The 19,616-nt window shown below is 49.3% G+C and overlaps 1 protein-coding gene across 2 annotated transcripts; it reads right to left on the minus strand.

The window, feature by feature from the left end:
• Nucleotides 1-645: 645 nt before the first annotated feature.
• Nucleotides 646-19,315, minus strand: LOC140388576 (cytokine-inducible SH2-containing protein-like). Of its 2 annotated transcripts, XM_072472998.1 has the most exons (4): nucleotides 19,176-19,315; nucleotides 18,591-18,759; nucleotides 3,573-3,814; nucleotides 646-1,615 (listed from the first exon to the last, which is right to left on the minus strand). In XM_072472998.1, the coding sequence occupies exons 2-4, from the start codon at nucleotides 18,608-18,610 to the stop codon at nucleotides 1,134-1,136; spliced, it is 744 nt and encodes a 247-aa protein (XP_072329099.1). In that variant the 5' UTR covers nucleotides 18,611-18,759; nucleotides 19,176-19,315; the 3' UTR covers nucleotides 646-1,133. The 2 variants fall into 2 exon arrangements, with proteins under 2 accessions (XP_072329099.1, XP_072329098.1); XM_072472997.1 differs by lacking the exon at nucleotides 19,176-19,315 and having other exon boundaries at nucleotides 18,591-19,020.
• Between the last annotated feature and the right edge of the window lie 301 nt (nucleotides 19,316-19,616).

Raw genomic sequence — 19,616 nt, forward strand, 5'->3', positions numbered from 1 at the left:
AACTGTTTCTCACAGCGAGTGGTTTGGGTCTGGAATGAGCTGCCTGGAAGTGTGGTGGAGGCAGGTTCAATCGAGGCATTCAAGAGGGCGTTAGGTGCAGGGGTACAGGGAAAAGGCAGGGGAGTGGCATTAAGTCATGATGCTCATTTGGAGAGTCGGTGTAGACACAAATAGACCAAATGGCCTCCTTCCGTATCAATTCTGTAAATCAACGGGATTGCTGTGGATTTGGAGTCACATGTAGGCCAGATAAGGATGGCAGATTTCCTTCCCAGAAGGGCATGAATGAACCAGAACACCCTAAATCTGCATCATTTAGCTACCAATCGACATCGGAAGGTTTCTTGTCATTTCCTCTGTCAAACCCCTTTGCGATTTTGATTCAATCGCCCTCTCAGAAGAACAAGCCCAATCTTTAGACAAACCTGTTGTCCTTCTCCCAACCCACGGACTGTTGAACGGTGAAACCCTCTTCAAAGCATCCATTCGTTCATCAGGAGCAGGAGGTGACCACTCGGCCTCTCGAGCCTGTTCCGCCGTTCAATAAGATCATACCTGATCAGATTGGGGTGTCAAATTCATTCTCCTCCTGCACAATGGGAATCGTTCAGAAGCTTACTTCTACAATGAACACTCCTCTCATAGTCAAGTTTTAAGTGACATAATACTTTATTAGAAAATAGTTTATATTTTTGGTCTTTTTTGTAAAAAAAAAAACAGGTAACTCTAAAAATGTCCAAAGTGCATTCAATAATTCAAAGGCTGCAGAGTAGTTTTCTTTTCTTTTCTTTTTTGGCAGACCTGTGTTATGTTGTGGTTATTCATAAAGAAACGTTTCCAGTCTGCTGCTTGAGTTATTTACTTTGTTCACATTTTAATTTGTCAAAAATGTCCACAGAGCCTGCTCCAGCACAATGAAGCAACAAGTCCATTCGATTGTGCAGAACACATCAAACATGCACTTTCAAACAAAAGGTGTGCGGAATCTCCCTTGTCCATCTCAACATGTTCAGAAGCCCCTCTGGGCGACCATCGCTCAGCCAAGAGAAACGCCCCTCAAACTTGCCTCAGCCGACTCTTCGGATTCATTCATACCCATCCCGCCCCACCTCTCAAACAAAAATGACCCCCTCTCAGAGGAGGAAAGGGTATTCTTCTAAATACCCCTGGACGCTTTTCGGCAGAGGCAGCTTGTCCACTTGGTGTGTTATCCGGTTAACCGTTAATCGGCATAAGTGCTGAAGAGAGGGGAATGAGTCCTTTCGGTGAAGGGGCTTGATGAGTTTCAGGTGGATGGCGGTGTCCTTGGGCGGCAGGTCCGCCGTGTCTGCCACCTTGTCGTACCGGTCCACGATGCACGAGCTGACGTAATGCTGGATGAGACGGAGAACCTCGCTGAAGGCCAGGATCCTGGGCTTTGCCAAGTAGTAAGAGTCCAGGCAGAACTTGCCATTGCTGTACTCTATACGGACATTAGTGGGACCCCGGTTCGTCTTCACGGAGAGAGTCAGCAGGTAGCAGGGGTGCGAGCTGTCCCGAATGAGGAAAGTACCTTCCGGCATCTTGTTGAGTTCTTGTTTGGCCTCACTGGCTGTGAGGGAACCCCAGTACCATCCTGTAGTTCAAAAATAAATAAATAAAATCTCCCTTTTAGGCTTTGTTGGCAAATTCAGTCTCCACCACCATTTTACACAGCAACTGCTTGCATTTATATAGTGCCTTTAATTACAACAAAATGGCCCAAAAGCAAACTTAAGAGAAGAGCTTGCATCAAATGTATCGCACAAAAATAGGCCATTAGCTCCTCTGGTCTATGCTGTTCCACACACGCTCCTCACACTTGCCTCCATCTAACCCAATCAGCTTATCTCCATATTCCTCCCCACCCCCGCCATCATGTACTTATCCAACTTCTCCTTGAATGATTTCATTTTTACACTTTTGCCTTTAAATTATTAAGACCTTTCTGTTGAGAGACATTCTAATCACTCGCTGGGTAAAGAGGTTCTCCCGGGTGTATGTATTGCTGACTGTCAATGTCCCCGAGTTTAGGTCTCGTCTGCAAGTGGAAACGTCTTCTCCATTTCTACCTTACTAAACCTTTGATGGTTTTAAACACCTTTATCATGCCACTCCTCACCTCCCAACCCAGAGGACAGAGGCCCAATCTGCTCATGTTGAGGAAAGGCAATCTAACAATCATTTGGGACGGACAGGATTGGAAAAGGCCATTTTAGAACAACCAGCCACACCACAGAAATTCAAATCGACAATTTAGCATTGATGTCGGTCAAATAACTTTCTCTGCTGGTGGGCCCCATCTTCAACTGGCTGAGGTTAATCAACTTCACCCACCGCTCCCCAACTTGGGCAGTTTACTCATCAGCGTCAATGCGAAGGCTGTATCGGATTGTTCAATCTCCCTTATCTGGGCTTCATCCCGAGTGCTCTCAACATCCTCGCTGTCTTGGAACCCCACTGCCCAGGGCCCCCCCCCTGCCTGGAATTCATGCCCTTAAACCCCGTTTGTGCAGAGTTGTAAACCCGGGTAAAAGCTGCATTCAGACCTCAGAAAACACAACAGGATGGGCCTCACAGTTCGTCAACCACATCGTGAGAGGAAGCACAATCTGGAAGATATTGGAGATTCCCAATACAGCAATGGGATGGCGGAGACAGGAACGGTGTGCAATGCTCTCATAGTTTGGGTCTCGGGATGAGATGGGTTTGGGTCTCGGGATGAGATGGGTTTGGATGGGAGACACTCAACTTCACTCAGCACTTTCGCGGATCTGAGAGTACTTGAATGCTCACAATGAGGACAGATTTCAAGTGGCTTCCCCCCCCCCCCCCCCCCCCCACACAGTCCATCACCCTCACGGTCACCAACATTTCTTCAACCTGTTTGCAACCAGAAGCTAAGGGTCGACACCGCACTTTGGGAAGAACGTTGAAGCCTTGGAAGAGGAAAGTTACGGGAAAATGTTGGCAGGAAAGTCCGTGATGTGAGGGAAACCCGAGAGAAGCTGGCACTGCGCCCCTTAGAGGGGAGAAGGTTAAGGAGAAATTTAATAGAGGTGTACAAAATGGTGAAGGGTTTTAGTGGAGCAGACACGTAGAAACTAAATTGGCAGCAGAGCCAGAGGGCACAGATTTAAGACATTTGGCCAAAGATGCTGAGGGAAGGGGAGGAGAATTCTTTATTTTTTAAATAAATTTAGAGTAACCAATTTTTTTTTTTCCATTAAAGGGGCAATTTAATGTGGCCAATCCACCTATCCTGCACATCTTTGGGTTGTGGGGGTGAGCCCCACGGAGACACAGGAAGATTGTGCAAACTCCACACAAGACAGTGACCCGGGGTCAGGATCGAACCCGGGTCCTCGGCGCCGGAGGCAGCAGTGCTAATCACTGGGCCATCGTGCTGCCCGAGGAGAATTCTTTTGACACATGGAGCCGTTTTGATCCAGTGGCTGGAAGTGTGATGGAAGCAGATTGAATAATAGCTTTCAAAAGGGGACTGGATCAATAGTTGAGGAGTAAAGGGTGACAGTTGTGGCGTACGCTCTCACCTGACAGATCCAATTGCCGGAGTGTGGTGGTGATGCATTGCATATCCGCTTCAGGGTCCCGCTTTTCCGCAGCTTCCTGATTTTGCTGATTTACCGCCACCAGCGAAGAATTCTCCTCCTGAAAAGTCATAAGGAACACGTTCCTCGTGGTCTGGTTCTCCCGTATTCCCTTGAACACGATTACGTCGGCTGTTGCTCGTGTCAGGGGGATATTCCCAGTTCCTTGTTGAGTCAGTAAAGGTCTAGCAATAGGAAGTAAAGGAGAACGTTAATTTCAAGTCTTTAATACGAGAAGCCACATATGAGACATCACTCCACTCAATATCGACATGAGCTGCGCTGTGATGACAGTGAAATAGGTTTTACCGACCTCCGCTTGTGACCATGGAGTGATTGGTCACATAAAGGGCTGTTCCTGTTCAAAGTCACAGAAAAGGGCTCTTATTAGCCAGATCCGGGTGGAATTTTGATGAAAAGGCGTAGGTGAATGTTAGAGGAGTAGTTTACCCCTGGAATGGTATGTCTTCTGATCACCGGCCCGGCAGAAAACAGGGAGAGGTTTGGCTGGAAAGTTGAAACAGTCTTGTGCTTCACAGTCTCTTCCAGCATGCAGGCGGGGGAGGGGCAAGCTGTAAGGCCCCAGATACAGGAACTGATGACTTTTATCAAGGAGGAATTCCATAAACAGAGGAAAGAAATGCATGAGGGTAATGCAAAGGCCATTGCAGAAGCTGTGGCTCCCCAGAAGAGTGCTTTGGAGCGGTTGGAGAGGTGTTTGGAGGTGCAGGGGTCACAGATTCGGGAGATTGAAGGAGTGATCTTGGACCACAGCGATCGTGTGGTGGCTCTGGAGGCAGAGGTGGGGCTGCTAGGAGACCTTTGTAAAACGCTGAGGGCAAAGCTGGAGGAGCAGGAGAATGCCTCGAGAAGGCAGAACCTGCGAATAGTGGGCCTGCCTGAAGGAGTGGAAGGTGTGAGTGCCACGAGGTTCGTCTCGAGGATGCTGGCGGGACTGGTGGCAGAAGGGGTGCTAGATAAGACACCTGAAGTGGACCGAGCGCATAGGTCTCTGAGGCAAAAGCCTAGAGCTGGGGAGCCGCCGCGGGCGGTGATCGGTAGACTCCATAAATTTGTGGGGAAAGATAAAATTCTACGGTGGGTCAGGGAGAAGCGTAGCTGCGACTGGGAGGGAAATAACGTCCGGATTTATCAGGACATCGGAGCCGAGTTGGCAAAACTGCGGGCAGGTTTCAACAAGGCCAAGGCGGTGCTGTACCGGCGGCAGATCAGGTTTGGGGTGCGAAATTATGGGTGACGTTCGGAGGCCGGGAGTATTCTTTCGAGATCTCAGAAACGGCTGAAGACTTCATTAAGGAGCATAACCTGGGGGAGAACTGAGTGGACAGTTATTTTGGACCATGCACCCCACTGGCTGGATATTCGGTTCAGAACGGGACGAGAGCAGAGGCCGGGGTGGAGGTTTGACTCGGGGTTGTTGGCGGATGGAGGTTTTTGTGATAAGGTGCGGTTGGCGATTCGGGATTATGTGGAGTTCAATCAGAATGGGGAGGTGTCGGTGGGCATTTTTTGGGAAGCACTGAAGGCAGTGGTCCGGGGAGAAATTCTCTCATTTAGTGTTCGTGCGAATAAGGAAAGGAGGGCGGAACATGACCGTCTAGTGAGCGAGATAGTGGAGGTGGACAGGGAATATTCGAGGGTGCCCACCGTGGAGGGATTGGCGAGGAGGAAAACGTTGCAAGGGCAATTTGACAGGCTGACAATGGGGAGGGTGGTAGGGCAACTGCGTAGGGCAAGAGGGGTGCAATACGAGTATGGGGAGAAGGCGAGCTGCATGCTGGCGCACCAGCTGTGGAGGCAGGCTGCGTCCAGGGAAATATTGAAGATCCGGACTGGGGCTGGGGATGTGGTGTCAGAGCCAGGGAAGATAAATGAGGCATTTAGAGAGTATTACCAAGGACTTTATGAGGCAGACCCAGGAGGAGAGGAGGGGACATGGGGTAGTTTCTGGACGAGCTGGAATTTCCCCAGGTGGGGAAGCAAAGAGGCAGGCGTTGGAGGAGCCCCTGGGGCTGAGGGAGGTGCTGGATAGTATCAGGAGTATGAAGCCGGGGAAGGCCCCTGGGTCGGATGGGTACCCAGCAGAATTTTATAAGGAATTTGCGGCGGACCTGGCACCACATCTGTTGGGGGCGTTTAATGAAGCACTGGAGAAGGGGGAGTTGCCGGAGACCATGAAGCAGGCAGTAATCACACTAATCCCAAAAAAGGGAAGGATCCGGTGGAATGTGCGTCGTTTAGACCCATATCACTATTGAACACGGATGTGAAAGTATTGACTAAGTTGTTGGCGGGATGGATGGAGGATTGTGTCCCGGGGGTGGTTGCAGAAGATCACCAGGCTTCGTGAAGGGCAGGCAGCTCGCGAGTAATATAAGACGGCTGTTGAATGCGGTGATGAATCCGTCGTGAGCTCTGGTACCGGAGGTGGTGGTGCCCATGAACACGGAGAAAGCATTTGATCAGGTGGAGTGGCGAAGTTTTGGGAAGGTTTAGGTTTGGGCTGAGATTTGTGGCATGGGTGCGGTTGCTGTATGTGGCATCAAGAGCAAGGGTGAGGACGAATGATATGAGCTCACGAAGCTTTGACTTACACAGGGGTATGAGGCAGGGGTGCCCGTTGTCACCGCTGCTGTTTGCGCTGCCCATAGAGCCATTGGCGATGGCTCTCAGGGGGTCGGCAGAGTGGCAGGGGATAATGAGGGGACAGAGGGAGCATCAGGTGTCGCTCTATGCCGATTACCTCTTGCTGTATGTTTCGGATCTGTTGGAGGGTATGGGAAGGATTATGGGCCTGCTGGGGAGGTTCTCGGGATGCTGAATGAAAATCGCTTATTGTCACGAGTAGGCTTCAATGAAGTTACTGTGAAAAACCCCCAGTGTCCACATTCCGGCGCCTGTTCGGGGAGGCTGGTACGGGAATTGAACCGTGCTGCTGGCCTGCCTTGGTCTGCTTTAAAAGCCAGCGATTTAGCCCAGTGAGCTAAACCAGCCCCTTAATGTAGGGAAAAGCGAGGTATTCCCGGTGAATGAGCTGGCACAGCGGGCTAATTTAGGGGGGATGCCATTTACGGTAGCGAGGGATGGGTTTAGGTACTTGGGGATTCAGGTAGCGAGGGAATGGACAAGGCTCCATAAGTGGAACTTAACGAAGCTGGTGGAGGAGGCCAGGGAGGATCTTAAGAGGTGGGATACACTGCACTTAACGTTGGCGGGGAGGGTCCAAGTGGTGAAAATGAATATTCTGCCGAGGTTCTTGTTTATCTTTCAGGCTCTCCCGATCTTTATACCAAAGGCCTTTTTTCGGAAAGTGGACACAATCATCTCTGACTTTGTATGGGCGGGAAGGTGCCGAGGGTGGGGAGGACCCTGCTGCAGAGGCAGAGGCAGCAGGGGTGTTGGCGTTGCCAAACTTGCTTCATTATTATTGGGTGGCGAATGTGGACAAGGTGCGGCGGTGGTGGGAAGGAGAAGGGATAGAGTGGGTTAGGATGGAGGAGGGATCTTGTAGGGGGTCTAGTTTGAGGGCTATGGTGACGGCAGCATTGCCAATGGCTCCGAGTAGGTATTCAGGGAGCCCAGTGGCGCAGTCCACGGTGAAGATATGGAATCAGCTGAGGAGGCATTTTAGGGTGGAAGGGATGTCGGTGCTAACGCCGCTGTGCAAGAATCATGGGTTTGAGCCGGGGGGGATGAATAGTGTATACAGGAGGTGGAGGGAAGTGGGGCTGGTCAAGGGGAGGGATTTGTAGTTGGAGGAAGGGTTCGCCAGTCTGGAGGAGCCAAGGGAGAGGGTAGAGCTGCCAAAAAAGACAGGAGTGTAACGAATTTTCCTTATTCTCTCAACTACCTCATCTCAAATCATTTGAGGAATATGGCTGGCGTGAGGACTGGAGAAACTGAGGGGTGGCACAGTGGTTAGCACTGTCGCCTCACAGAGCCAGGCAAGGGTATTGAGGACTATGAATGAATGTTGGACCAGGTTCCAAGGGGCTAAATTAGCTACCCCTGTCCTATTATCCTAACTAAGTGAGACTATAGGAAGGCCAGAGCTCATTTTGACAGATAACACAGTTGGGGACTAAGTGGTGGACGTAACATGGAAAAATGTGCCGCAGGATGGCACAGTGGTTAGCACTGCTACCTCACAGCGCCAGCGACCTGGGTTCAATTCCGACTCTGGGTGACTGTGCGGAGTCTGCACGTTCTCCCAGTGTCTGCGGGGGTTTCCTCCGGGTGCTCCACTTTCCTCCCACAGTCCAAAGGTGTGCAGGTTAAGCGGATTGGTCATGCTAAATCGCCCCTTAGAAACTCACCAAGAGTCCTTTGACAGCACCTCCCAAACCCCTGCCTCTACCACCTAGAAAGGCCGGGGCAGCAGACACATGGAAACACCACTGCCTGCATGTTTACCTCCAAGCTGCTTGCCATTCCTTCACTGCCGCTGGGTTAACGTCCTGGAACTCCCTCCCTAACAGCACAGTGGGTGTACCTACACCCCATGGACTGCAGTGGTTCACCACCAGCTTCTCAGGGGCAGTGAATACTGGGCCAACCAGCAATGCCCACAACTCGTGAAATAGTTTTTTTTTTTAAATCCCTTGAAACTTGTCAGCTCTAGGGGGAACCAGAGCAGTTTGTCCAGTTTCTCTCCATAACTGAATGTCCTCATTGCTGGCATCATGCTAGTAAAATTGCTCCTTCCTCCTCTCCAAGGTCTTGACGTCCTTCCTCAAGGGTGGTTCCCAGATGTGGACACAGTTCTCTGGATGGGGCCTAACCTATGATCTATAAAGGGATGTCGTAAATCTTTGCTCTTGCAAAGCGTAACTGTTTTAAAGTATATTTATAAGCAGTTTAAACTGCATTCCAGGTGCAGTTTTGATCTGGGGTGATTGGATTCTTTATCGCGATTAAAAATTAAGCATTCTATCTATTTTCTGTGGTTTAAGATGTCTCCGTTACAATTCGGTTTCAATTTTACACATGGAGGATTCATTTTTTCCATTCGTCATTGGCTCCGGCGACAGCTTCTTTGTAACTTTTTACAGCTGCATTAAACGAAAAAAATCGCTGACTAATGTCATTTCATTCATCAACCGGCTCGTCATCTCAGATAAGGGAACTGCTGCCTTGCCAAACAGAACTCGCTCAGGATATTTCTTCAACTTATTTTGCTGCATTTATGTGCCGGGCAGAAAGCCAACATTCGCTCAAGTGAGTACTTTAATGGACGGGAAGTTCAGGTCGCGCCCGCTCCGAGACGGAAATTCCCACCAGAGGTCTACGGACCTTTCAAGCAAGTCCTATCTGACCCCTTAGGTTCATGTGAAAGATCCCACTTTGCCAGTATTTCAGAGATTTACCAAGCAGCCAGGGTTGCTAACGCAGATCACCGGATCATCGTCGCAATTCTGTTTATGGGATCTTGGTGTGTGCAAATTGGCAGCTGTGTTTCCGACTTTCAGTGTCCTTCCGTCACTGTGTCCTGGGGCGAGCATTGGGTAAAGGGTCCTACTGAGGGACTGGAAGTCTGGGGGTTTGGTGCTGCTGAACCTGATGCGCTATTACTGGGCGGCAAACGCGGAGAAGGTGGGTGCAGGGATCGCAAAGCAGTCTGGGTGAAGATGGAGGCTAGGCTGTGTCAGGGGACAGGGCTGCGAGCGTTAGTGACAGCTCCGCTGCTGTTTGCAAAGGATTGGATTGGATTTGTTTATTGTCACGTGTACCGAGGTACAGTGAAAAGTATTTTTCTGCGAGCAGCTCATCAGATCATTAAGTACATGGGAAGAAAAGAAAATACATAATAGGGCAACACAAGGTACACAATGGAGTAATAACATTAGTCTTAGAATTAAATTTTAAAAGATTAGAACAATTGTAAGATAAGTAAAAAGTGGATCTGTTAGGGAGAGCTGGCAGAGAGACGTCTCGCTCCAGCGCCATCTCGTGACGGGAACATTTCCAGGCGATTCGGTGGTGGTGGCCATATTAAAAATATGGAGACAGTTGCGCAGTTAAGGTGGGGGAAGGGTCGAAGGTGACTCCGATGAGGGACAATCACATGTTTGAACCGGATGGATTGGATGCCAGGTTTAGAGGTTGGGAGGAGAAGGGGGGGGGCGACAGTAATGACGGATTTATTGCTGGAGGAACGGTTTGCGAGTCTGGAGGAATTAATGGAGTATTACGGGTTAGCGCAGTGGGAGGGGTTCAGATGCTTACAGGTTCGGAATTTTATGGGCAGGTTTTTTCGACTTTCCCGGGGTTGCCGCTGTCATAGTTGGTGGAGAGGGGTGGAGAGGGTACCGTCATTGGCGGAGGCGGAAGTGTGGAGTATTTCCTATGGGAGGATTCTGCCGGAGGACCCAGCAACGCTGGAGGGGATTAAGGCCAAGTGTGAAAAAGAACTAGGGGGGAAAGTGTAGGAGGGGGGCATGGTGTGAAACCCTGTGGAGGGTGAATGCCACCTCGCCATGTGCAAGGCGCAGGCTCGTACAACTAAAGGTGGTGCATCGGGCACATTTCACAAGGGCTAGGATGAGTCCAGTGTTTGAGGGGGTAGAAGATTGGTGTGAGCGGTGTGGGAGGGGCCCAGCGAATCATATACACATGTTCTGGGCATGTCCTAAGCTAGCGAGCTTTTGGGGTCATTTCTTCAGCACCATGTTGGCGATCCTACAAAGGGAATTGGAGCCTGGTCCCCTGGAGGCCAGTTTCGGGGTGTGGGACCAGCCGGAGCTGCAGGCGGGCGCGGGGGCCGATGTCTTAGCCTCGCTGGGTGCTCGCAGGCAGGTTCTGTTGGAGTGGAGGTCAGCTTCTCCAGCCAGTCCCTCGGCGTGGCTGGGGGATATCATGGAGTTTTTGCACCTTGAGAGAATTAAATACACGTTGAGAGGTCCGATTGGGAGGTTTTACACAAGATGGCAGCCATTTGTCATGTATTTCAAGGAATGGCCACTGTCAAAAGCTATGGGGGGAGGGGTTTGTTTATTTGATGTGTATTTATATATTCAAAAGCTGTTCAATGAGAATACATTTGTTCTAAAAATCAAGCAGATGGATGGACTCCAGAAATGATTCCAACCTTTAACTGCAACATTTTGATTTTAAAATTCACATGCTTTATTTTCTAATCCCTCCATTGCCTCGCCTCTCCCTATCCCTGTAATCTCCTCCAGTCACACAACCCTCCCAGCTCCTCTCATTCCGGCCTTTTGTACATCAATGATTTCATCACTCCGCCATAGCGGCCAGCCTTCAGCTGCCGAGACTAAAAGCTCTGGAATTCCCTCCCTAAATTTCTACAATTCTTCATCTCGCTCTCTTCTCCTTTAAGATGCCCTTGAAAACCTCTCTCTTTGATGAATTTGTTGATCAACGGCCTTAATGACTCCTTATGTGGCCCCTTGTCCGATTTTGCCTTGAGATGGTCCAGTGAAGGACCCTGGGATGTTTTATTGCCCGAAAGGTGTGATATTAATGTAAATTGTTGTTAACATGCGTTATAGATCTTAGGTCAGCGTTATAGATCTCAGGTCAGCCCATTTAGACTGAAGTAGTAAAGGACGCTTTGAGAAATGCCAGTGCACATATCAATTTCTTATTTCACAAATAATGTTTTCCAAAGACCATTCCAGGAGACAACGTGTGCAGAGAAGAACGCCTGAGATTCAACCTGTCAGAGCCAACAGTGATCGATAGGAGGTACCAAAACCCAGGATAATGTTTCTACCTTTAGAATCCACCAATATTATTTGTGCGCAGAATATCTGATCAGATTATAAAGCATGATTGGGCTCGAACATTGGTTTCTCAATCTCGCCACCAGTTGACACCCGCAACTTGTAAAATAGCCAACTGGTTGAGATATTTGAGACACGCTGCTGGTTGTGAATCCCTTTGGTACGCACGTGGCCAGGAAAGGTAATAAATAATCATCTTTATTCTCACAAGTAGACCGCAATGGAGTTACTGTGAAAAGCCCCTAGTCGCCACATTCCGGCACCTGTTCGGGTCCACAGAGGGAGAATTCAGAATTACCTAACAGGTCTTTCGGGGCTTGTGGGAGGAAACCGGAGCACCCGGGAGGAAACCCACGCAGACACGGGGAGAACGTGCAGACTCCGCACAGACAGTGACCCAAGCCGGGAATCGAACCTAGGATCCTGGCGCTGTGAAGTCATAGTGCTAACCACTGTGCTGCCCTGCTGCCGAAGAGGAGACGGCAGAAGAGTTAACGGACTGTTTGGATGAGCTGAGTGACCATTTCTCACCCCTCCCACCCCAGGTTCTCTTAGGCGAACGCCATCAATTTTTGATGTCGTCTTTTGTTTGTTTCCCTCGCGTTCAAGAAACTGTTTTGGATTCAAATCCACGGATGCTTTCTGTTCAGCCATTTGGAGGAAACAGGAGTTTGCAGCCAATGAAGAACACCCAAGCTGGTTTGGCCTGTTCCATTGTTGGAATGTTCAATACCAATGAATCCAAGCATTACATTCGAACCCACGTCCGTGGTTTGTTGGCTGTACATTCTTCCAGGCATGTAATCCAGTTTTGAAAGATTTTGAAGGAGTGATTGGCACCTTGCGGATTGAAGAACAAGCTCATTTCCAACAGCACTGTGGGTAAAGATGCTACCATGTTTATTACTGGCTGCTAGTAACACGCATGTAAAAAAAATAGAACATACAGTGCAGAAGGAGGCCATTCGGCCCATCGAGTCTGCACCGACCCACTTAAGCCCTCTCTTCCCATGATGAATTGCCCTTAGTGACCAAAAAGGTTAGAGAGGGGTTATTGTGGAAGTGAGGGCTTAAGTGGGGTCGGTGCAGACTCGATGGGCCGAATGGCTGTGTCGAGCCCAAAGACGTGCAGGCTAGATGGAAGGAGTCTGGGAGGAAACCGGAGTACCCAGAGGAAACCCACACAGACATGGGCAGACTCCGCACAGACAGTAACCCAGCGGGGAATCGAACCTGGGACCCTGGCGCTGTGGAGCCACAGTGCTATCCACTTGTGCTACTGTGCCACTATTACTTGTTTAGTTTTAAATGATGCCTCATTTCAACTGAGGTGGTTTCGGATCATAAGCCTCCAACCGTGGTCCTCTGATGAGTGGTCGGAAATGGAGAATACGATCTCTCACTGACATAACAGGCATTAATACTCGTGAGAGGGAGAGGTCTGTTATTACGGTGCGCCAAGGATAGCACAGCAACATAGGGCGATGGCTCCCAGAGGGACAGCATGCAGCACATGCAGTCCATATTGCATGAAGTTCAACCTTGACTAACTGGGTAATCCTCTCCCCTTCGAGTGAGAAGGTCATGGGTTCCTAATCCTCCTCCAGAGACTGGAGCACAAACTCTAAGCTGATTTGCCAATGTAGCACTGAGGGGAGAGCTGCACAGTCGAGGTGCTGTCTTTCGGATGAGACGTTGAACTAAGTTGGCACAGCGGCAGAGACCTGGCCTTGGGTCACTGTCTGTGTGGAGTCTGCACGTTCTCCCCGTGTGTGCGTGGGTTTCCTCCGGGTGCTCCGGTTTCCTCCCACAGTCCAAAGATGTGCAGGTTAGGTGGGGGCTACGGTGGAGGAGTGGGTGCAGGTAGAATGCTCTTTCAGAAGGTCAGTGCAGACTCGATGGGCCGATTGGCCTCCTGTAGGGATTCTTGGAATTCTGTTGCAGGAATTTGCGTCAAACGCCTTCGGGGAATTCTCCGTCGACGGGATCCTCTGGTCCGCCATCAGCGGGGTGCCCGCAATGGGAAACCCCATTGGCCGGTTGCGGGAACGGAGAAGCCGGCAGGGGCGCCGGAAAATGCGGCTGGCTGCCCAGAGAATCCCGCCTCTTATCTTGATTGCATTTGAATGGGAACCAATCCATTTTTCAAAAATATATACTTTTTAACCTTAAATGGTGGTTGTGAATTATATTCCCTTTAACTTTAGAAACTTCGGAGGTATAGAGAGCGGAGGAGAGAGTTGGAAAGGAAGATTTGCATTTATATCGCACCTTTCACGCCCTCCTGTTGTCCCAAAGTGCCTTATAACCAATTAATTACTTTTGGACGTGATGTTGTAATGTGGGAAACACAGCAACCAATGAGTGCACAGCAAGCTCCCACAAACAGCTATGTGATCATGAGCAGATAAAGCAGAGGGGGTGGCTGGGAGAGAGGACTATGGGGTAATAAGCGAGAAGAGTACGAGAGATTTTTTATACAGAAGTATTCTGAAAATCTGCAATTAAAGCAGAAGTGAGTGAGCGAGCAGCGTCTTTGGAGAGAGAAGCCGAGAGCTAGTGTTTCTGATGACCGTTCATCAGAACTGGAATAAGTTAAAGATCTAGCAAGCACACAGATGGGGAAAGCAGGGACCGGTGGAAGCAATAACCACAGGGAGGCTGTGTGAAAGGGTGGGAGGAAGGGGAGTTTAAATGACAAAACAGATGATGATGGTAAAAACAGGTGGTCGGTTAAAGGCACAAAAAGAAAAAAGTTTGAATGACCCAAAACATTGACTCTCTCACGCTCCACAGATTAGGCCAGGCCTGCTGAGGTTTTTCCAGCATTTTGTGTTTATATTTCATCTTGAACTCCACTCACATCCTCTGAATAAAGAGTGTTGCCATGGGTACCCTCAAGGGTCCAAGCTATTCCCGTCTTTGTGTGGATCACGTGGAAGATTATTCATGTCTTTTCCAGTATATTCATGATTGGATCATTGCCATTCCTGCCCTGTATTGACCTCTAACACTTCATCAACTTGTTTCCAGCTCTCACTGTCACTCGATTCATCCCTTCCCTCCCCTTCCCTGTCTCCATTCCTGGGGATATGTTTACACCATTCAGCCCAAGTCCAAGTGTTTTTTTTTTAAAACTCATTTATGGGATGTGGGTGTCACTGGCTGGGCCTGCAGTTATCGCCCACCCCTAACTGCCCTTGAACTGAGTGATTAGCTCGGCCATTTCAGAGAGTATTGCTGTGGGCCTGGAGTCACATGCAGGCCAGGTCGGGGAAGGACGGCAGATTTCCTTCCCTAAAACGTACACAGAGGGAGAATTCAGAATGTCCAATTCACCTAACAAGCAGGTCTTTTCGGGACTTGTGGGAGGAAACCGGGGCACCCGGAGGAGACCCGCGCAGACACGGGGAGAACGTGCAGATTCCGCACAGTCAGTGACCCAAGCTGGGAATCGAACCTGGGACCTTGAGCTGTGAAGCAACGGTGCTAACCACTGTGTTACCGCTCGAGGGACGACAAACTGAAACTAAAGACACAGCGCACCTCCAACAGCTCCGAGGGGCTGTTTAGCACAGGGCTAAATCGCTGGCTTTGAACGCAGACCAAGGCAGGCCAGCAGCACGGTTCGATTCCCGTAACAGCCTCCCCGAACAGGTGCTGGAATGTGGCGACTAGGGGCTTTTCACAGTAACTTCATTTGAAGCCTACTTGTGACAATAAGTGATTTTCATTTTTTTTTCAATGTCCAGCTTTGTCTCCGCACCTGTTGTCTAACAGCAGTCTGAAGCTGGTAACTTTGACAACATGCATTTCCATCACTGTGGCCCTGTGACTGTGTGAAGCCATGTTCTGGGATTGCGTTAGTGGAGCAGACAGCAAACTGGCAGGTGAATCCACAATTCCTGCCAGTTCCCTCTTCAATTCAGACAAAACAATGAATCACAATTTTTGACACACTCAAGGCTGCTTCAAGATTGTCTCCCGTATGAACTGCAAGTAGAGACAAGTGAAAGGGCATTCCTAAACAGTGACAACAAGGGCCTCCAACATGTTCACTCTTGTTCTCTACAGCATGTTGAACTCGCTCCAGCCACAGACTATCACAGATAGATATATGCTGGAAATTTCCACTTTGCACTCATTCATGGAGTTTACACAGTAACCTGCTGTGACGGTTGATGATTCATTTCCCTGAAGGGTCCGGGGTTAAAAAGGCAACCCGAGGAGATCAAACACAGTTGAAGGGTTAATTCGAAGAGCACAGGACTTGCAAAAACAACCCTTCACTCACAATGTCTCTCCCGGCTGTTTCTTGGTGCCAGCTGTTTACAGCTGGGTGCAGCCACACAGTCAACAGGAAACAAATCACATCTCCGGCCTGTCGCCCAGTGAATAATTCACTTGCTGCCCAATCCAATCCAGCCTTTCTGTTAACGTTTAAAAGCTCAGGGATGGGAACCATCGGGAACGAGGAGAGATGTTAATTCCCAAAGACCGGTCCCCACAAATCCACTGCCATCACAGTTCAACATGGGGTAAGCATTCCCTGCTCCACCTCGAAATCAGTCCCATTTATTTCATTCCCACAGGGACAAAAAACAGCAAAGCTGGGAAGGAAGACTGATCCGAGATGTCCCCACCCAGCATTCATAAAACAAAAACAAAAACAGGTTAAAATGTACTCATTTCAATTCTCACTCCCCCCCCCCGGTGCCTGGCCCACCATTGCCAAGACTCACAATTAACCTAATCAGAAGAGACGTTGGTTATTTATATTTAAAAATGAAACAAAGACTGTTTGGATTAAACCCCCCCCCCCACACCCAGTCAAATTAAACCCCCCACACCCAATCTAATTAAACCCCCCACACCGTCTAATTAAATCCCCCACACCCAGTCTAATTAAACCCCCCACACCCAGTCTAATTAAACCCCCCTCACCCAGTCTAATTAAACCCCCCTCACCCAGTCTAATTAAACCCCCCACACACAGTCTAATTAAACCCCCCACACACAGTCTAATTAAATCCTCCACTCCCAGTCTAATTAAATCCTCCACTCCCAGTCTAATTAAACCCCCCACACCCAGTCTAATTAACCCCCCCCCACCCAGTCTAATTAAACCCCCCCCCCACCCAGTCTAATTAAACCCCCCACACCCAATCTAATTAAACCCCCCACACCGTCTAATTAAATCCCCCACACCCAGTCTAATTAAACCCCCCACACCCAGTCTAATTAAACCCCCCTCACCCAGTCTAATTAATCCCTCTCACCCAGTCTAATTAAACCCCCCACACACAGTCTAATTAAACCCCCCACACACAGTCTAATTAAATCCTCCACTCCCAGTCTAATTAAATCCTCCACTCCCAGTCTAATTAAACCCCCCACACCCAGTCTAATTAAACCCCCCGCAGCCAGTCTAATTAAACCCCCACACACCCTGTCTAATTAAACCCCTCTCACCCAGTCTAATTAAACCCCTCTCACCCAGTCTAATTACCCCCTCACACCCAGTCTAATTAAACCCCCACATCCAGTCTAATTAAACCCCCCACATCCAGTCTAATTAAACCCCCCACACCCAGTCTAATTAAACCCCCCACACCCAGTCTAATTAAACCCCCCTCACCCAGTCTAATTAAACCCCCCACACCCAGTCTAATTAAACCGCTCTCGCCCAGTCTAATTAAACCCCCCTCACCCAGTCTAATTAAACCCCCTACACCCAGTCTAATTAAACCCCCACACCCAGTCTAATTAAACCCCCCACACCCAGTCTAATTAAACCCCCCACACCCAGTCTAATTAAACCCTCCTCACCCAGTCTAATTAAACCCCCCCCCACACCCAGTATAATTAAACCCCCCCCACACCCAGTCTAATTAAACCCCCCTCACCCAGTCTAATTAAACCCCCCACACCCAGTCTAATTAAACCGCTCTCGCCCAGTCTAATTAAACCCCCCACACCCAGCCTAATTAAACCCCCTACACCCAGTCTAATTAAACCCCCACACCCAGTCTAATTAAACCCCCCCACACCCAGTCTAATTAAACCCCCCACACCCAGTCTAATTAAACCCTCCTCACACAGTCTAATTAAACCCCCCCCCACACCCAGTATAATTAAACCCCCCCCACACCCAGTCTAATTAAACCCCCCTCACACCCAGTCTAATTAAATCCTCCCCCCCACACCCAGTCTAATTAAACCCCCCACACCCAGTCTAATTAAACCCCCCACACCCAGTCTAATTAAACCCCCCACACCCAGTCTAATTAAACCCCTCTCACCCAGTCTAATTAAACCCCCCACACCCAGTCTAATTAAACCCCCACACCCAGTCTAATTAAACCCCCCACACCCAGTCTAATTAAACCCCCCACACCCAGTCTAATTAAACCCCCACACCCAGTCTAATTAAACCCCCCACATCCAGTTTAATTAAACCCCCCACACCCAGTTTAATTAACCCCCCCCCTCACCCAGTCTAACTAAACCCCCCTCACCCAGTCTAATTAAACCCCCCTCACCCAGTCTAATTAAACCCTCCTCACCCAGTCTAATTAAACCCCCCCACACCCAGTCTAATTAAACCCCTCTCACCCAGTCTAATTAAACCCCCCTCACCCAGTCTAATTAAACCCCCCTCACCCAGTCTAATTAAACCCCCCTCACCCAGTCTAATTAAACCCCCCTCACCCAGTCTAATTAAACCCCCCCACACCCAGTCTAATTAAACCCCCCACACCCAGTCTAATTAAACCCCTCTCACCCAGTCTAATTAAACCCCTCTCACCCAGTCTAATTAAACCCCCCTCACCCAGTTTAATTAACTCCCCCCACCCACCCCCCCCCCCCCCCCCCAACACCCAGTCTAATTAAACCCCCTCTAACCCAGTCTCCCATTTGCTCATTGCAATAGTTTTTTTCAAGACAAAGACAGCACAAAGCTCCGTGTTTTTCCAATCGCTCCTTGGCCATGAAAGAGTTTACGAATTCTCTGGATCACAAGAGATTAAACTGTTTCGCCTTTTAGGGCATTAGACAGCGAGATGTGGACGAGTACAGTACAAACCCCCTCGCAAACACTGATAACAAAGATTCCTACAACTTCCAACCTGAGAGGATGAAACAGTGAGACGATTGGCGTTTCTTTTTGTTTTACAGTGGATATTACACTCACCCCTGTAAACAGAGCAGCATGTCAAAAACCCTGTCAACGCTGGTCGTGCAACTGCCTTCGTTCTAAATCCAATGGGGAACTGATGGGATTTTCCAGAAGGCTTCGATCTTCTCCAGGTTCTCAGGCTCACGGTCTTTGAACTGCCCACACGACTGTTTCGATCATCCGACTGAACGTGGGGTTTGTAAAGAGAGGGAAGAGAGGGAAAAAAAGGCAGAGTACAGTCTGAGAATAAATAATTAAACAGCAGCCCCCAGCCGAGAAATGTTTAAAAACTTGTAAAAAAAAACCCCAGCTGCATTTGTCTGCCACCCTTCTTTCTGAACCCTCTATGGAAACATTGTAGAGATCCCCAGGTCTGAGATGTAGCAAGCTCAAAGGGTTGAAGCAGACTGACTGGTGGGCGAGAGTGAGCTGGTAGAAATAGCGAGGGGGAGGAAATTGCCACTTAGTTACCCCAATAATAATCATTCCAAGAATGGGAATTCCTAGAATTACTGCACGCCAGCAAATTTGAGCAACACACACACACAGAATAAAGCATAGGCCGATCAGCAGAACACATCAAAACAGCCGCCCTGTTACCTGCAGGGGATTGGGTCTTTGAGGTTTTTGTGTGTGTGTGCTATCTTCTGTGCCTGGATTAATTGTAACTCCCGTTTTACATTCACTGTCTCCACGCCCCACTTCTGGCTGGGCATTGCGCCAAGAATATGTCACAAGTTAGGGCGGAAATGCCTTTGATACATTTCCAGGAACTTTCCAAGAATCTAGCTGCATGTGTCATACGAGAGAAATAGAGAGAGGAGCCAATCGGCGAGTGTGGTGGTGGTGGTGTGGTTGTGGGGGGGTGGAGGGGGGGAGAGGCAAAGCATTTGTTCTTCCTGGTTACGCCGCCAGGCTGTGTCAAACAGACCAACAAACATTCCCCAAACAAGCCAACTGAACAAACAGCAGCGATTAAACCAAGAGGTTTGTCTCCAAAGAGAGGGAGACTTTTTTGGGGAGGGCTGGGGGGATTTGGTT

This window comes from Scyliorhinus torazame, chromosome 13 (assembly GCF_047496885.1).
Source record: "Scyliorhinus torazame isolate Kashiwa2021f chromosome 13, sScyTor2.1, whole genome shotgun sequence".
In the NCBI taxonomy this organism is placed as follows: Eukaryota; Metazoa; Chordata; class Chondrichthyes; order Carcharhiniformes; family Scyliorhinidae; genus Scyliorhinus; species Scyliorhinus torazame.

Excerpts from the sequence above, each read along its gene's own strand:
- LOC140388576 (XM_072472998.1), bottom strand. The coding sequence starts at position 18,610 with ATGCTGCTCTGTTTACAGGG. Across the intron at positions 3,815-18,590 it reads ATGCTGCTCTGTTTACAGGG|ACCTTTACTGACTCAACAAG; the intron begins GTGAGTGTAATA and ends TCCTATTGCTAG. Across the intron at positions 1,616-3,572 it reads CCGGCAATTGGATCTGTCAG|GATGGTACTGGGGTTCCCTC; the intron begins GTGAGAGCGTAC and ends TTTGAACTACAG.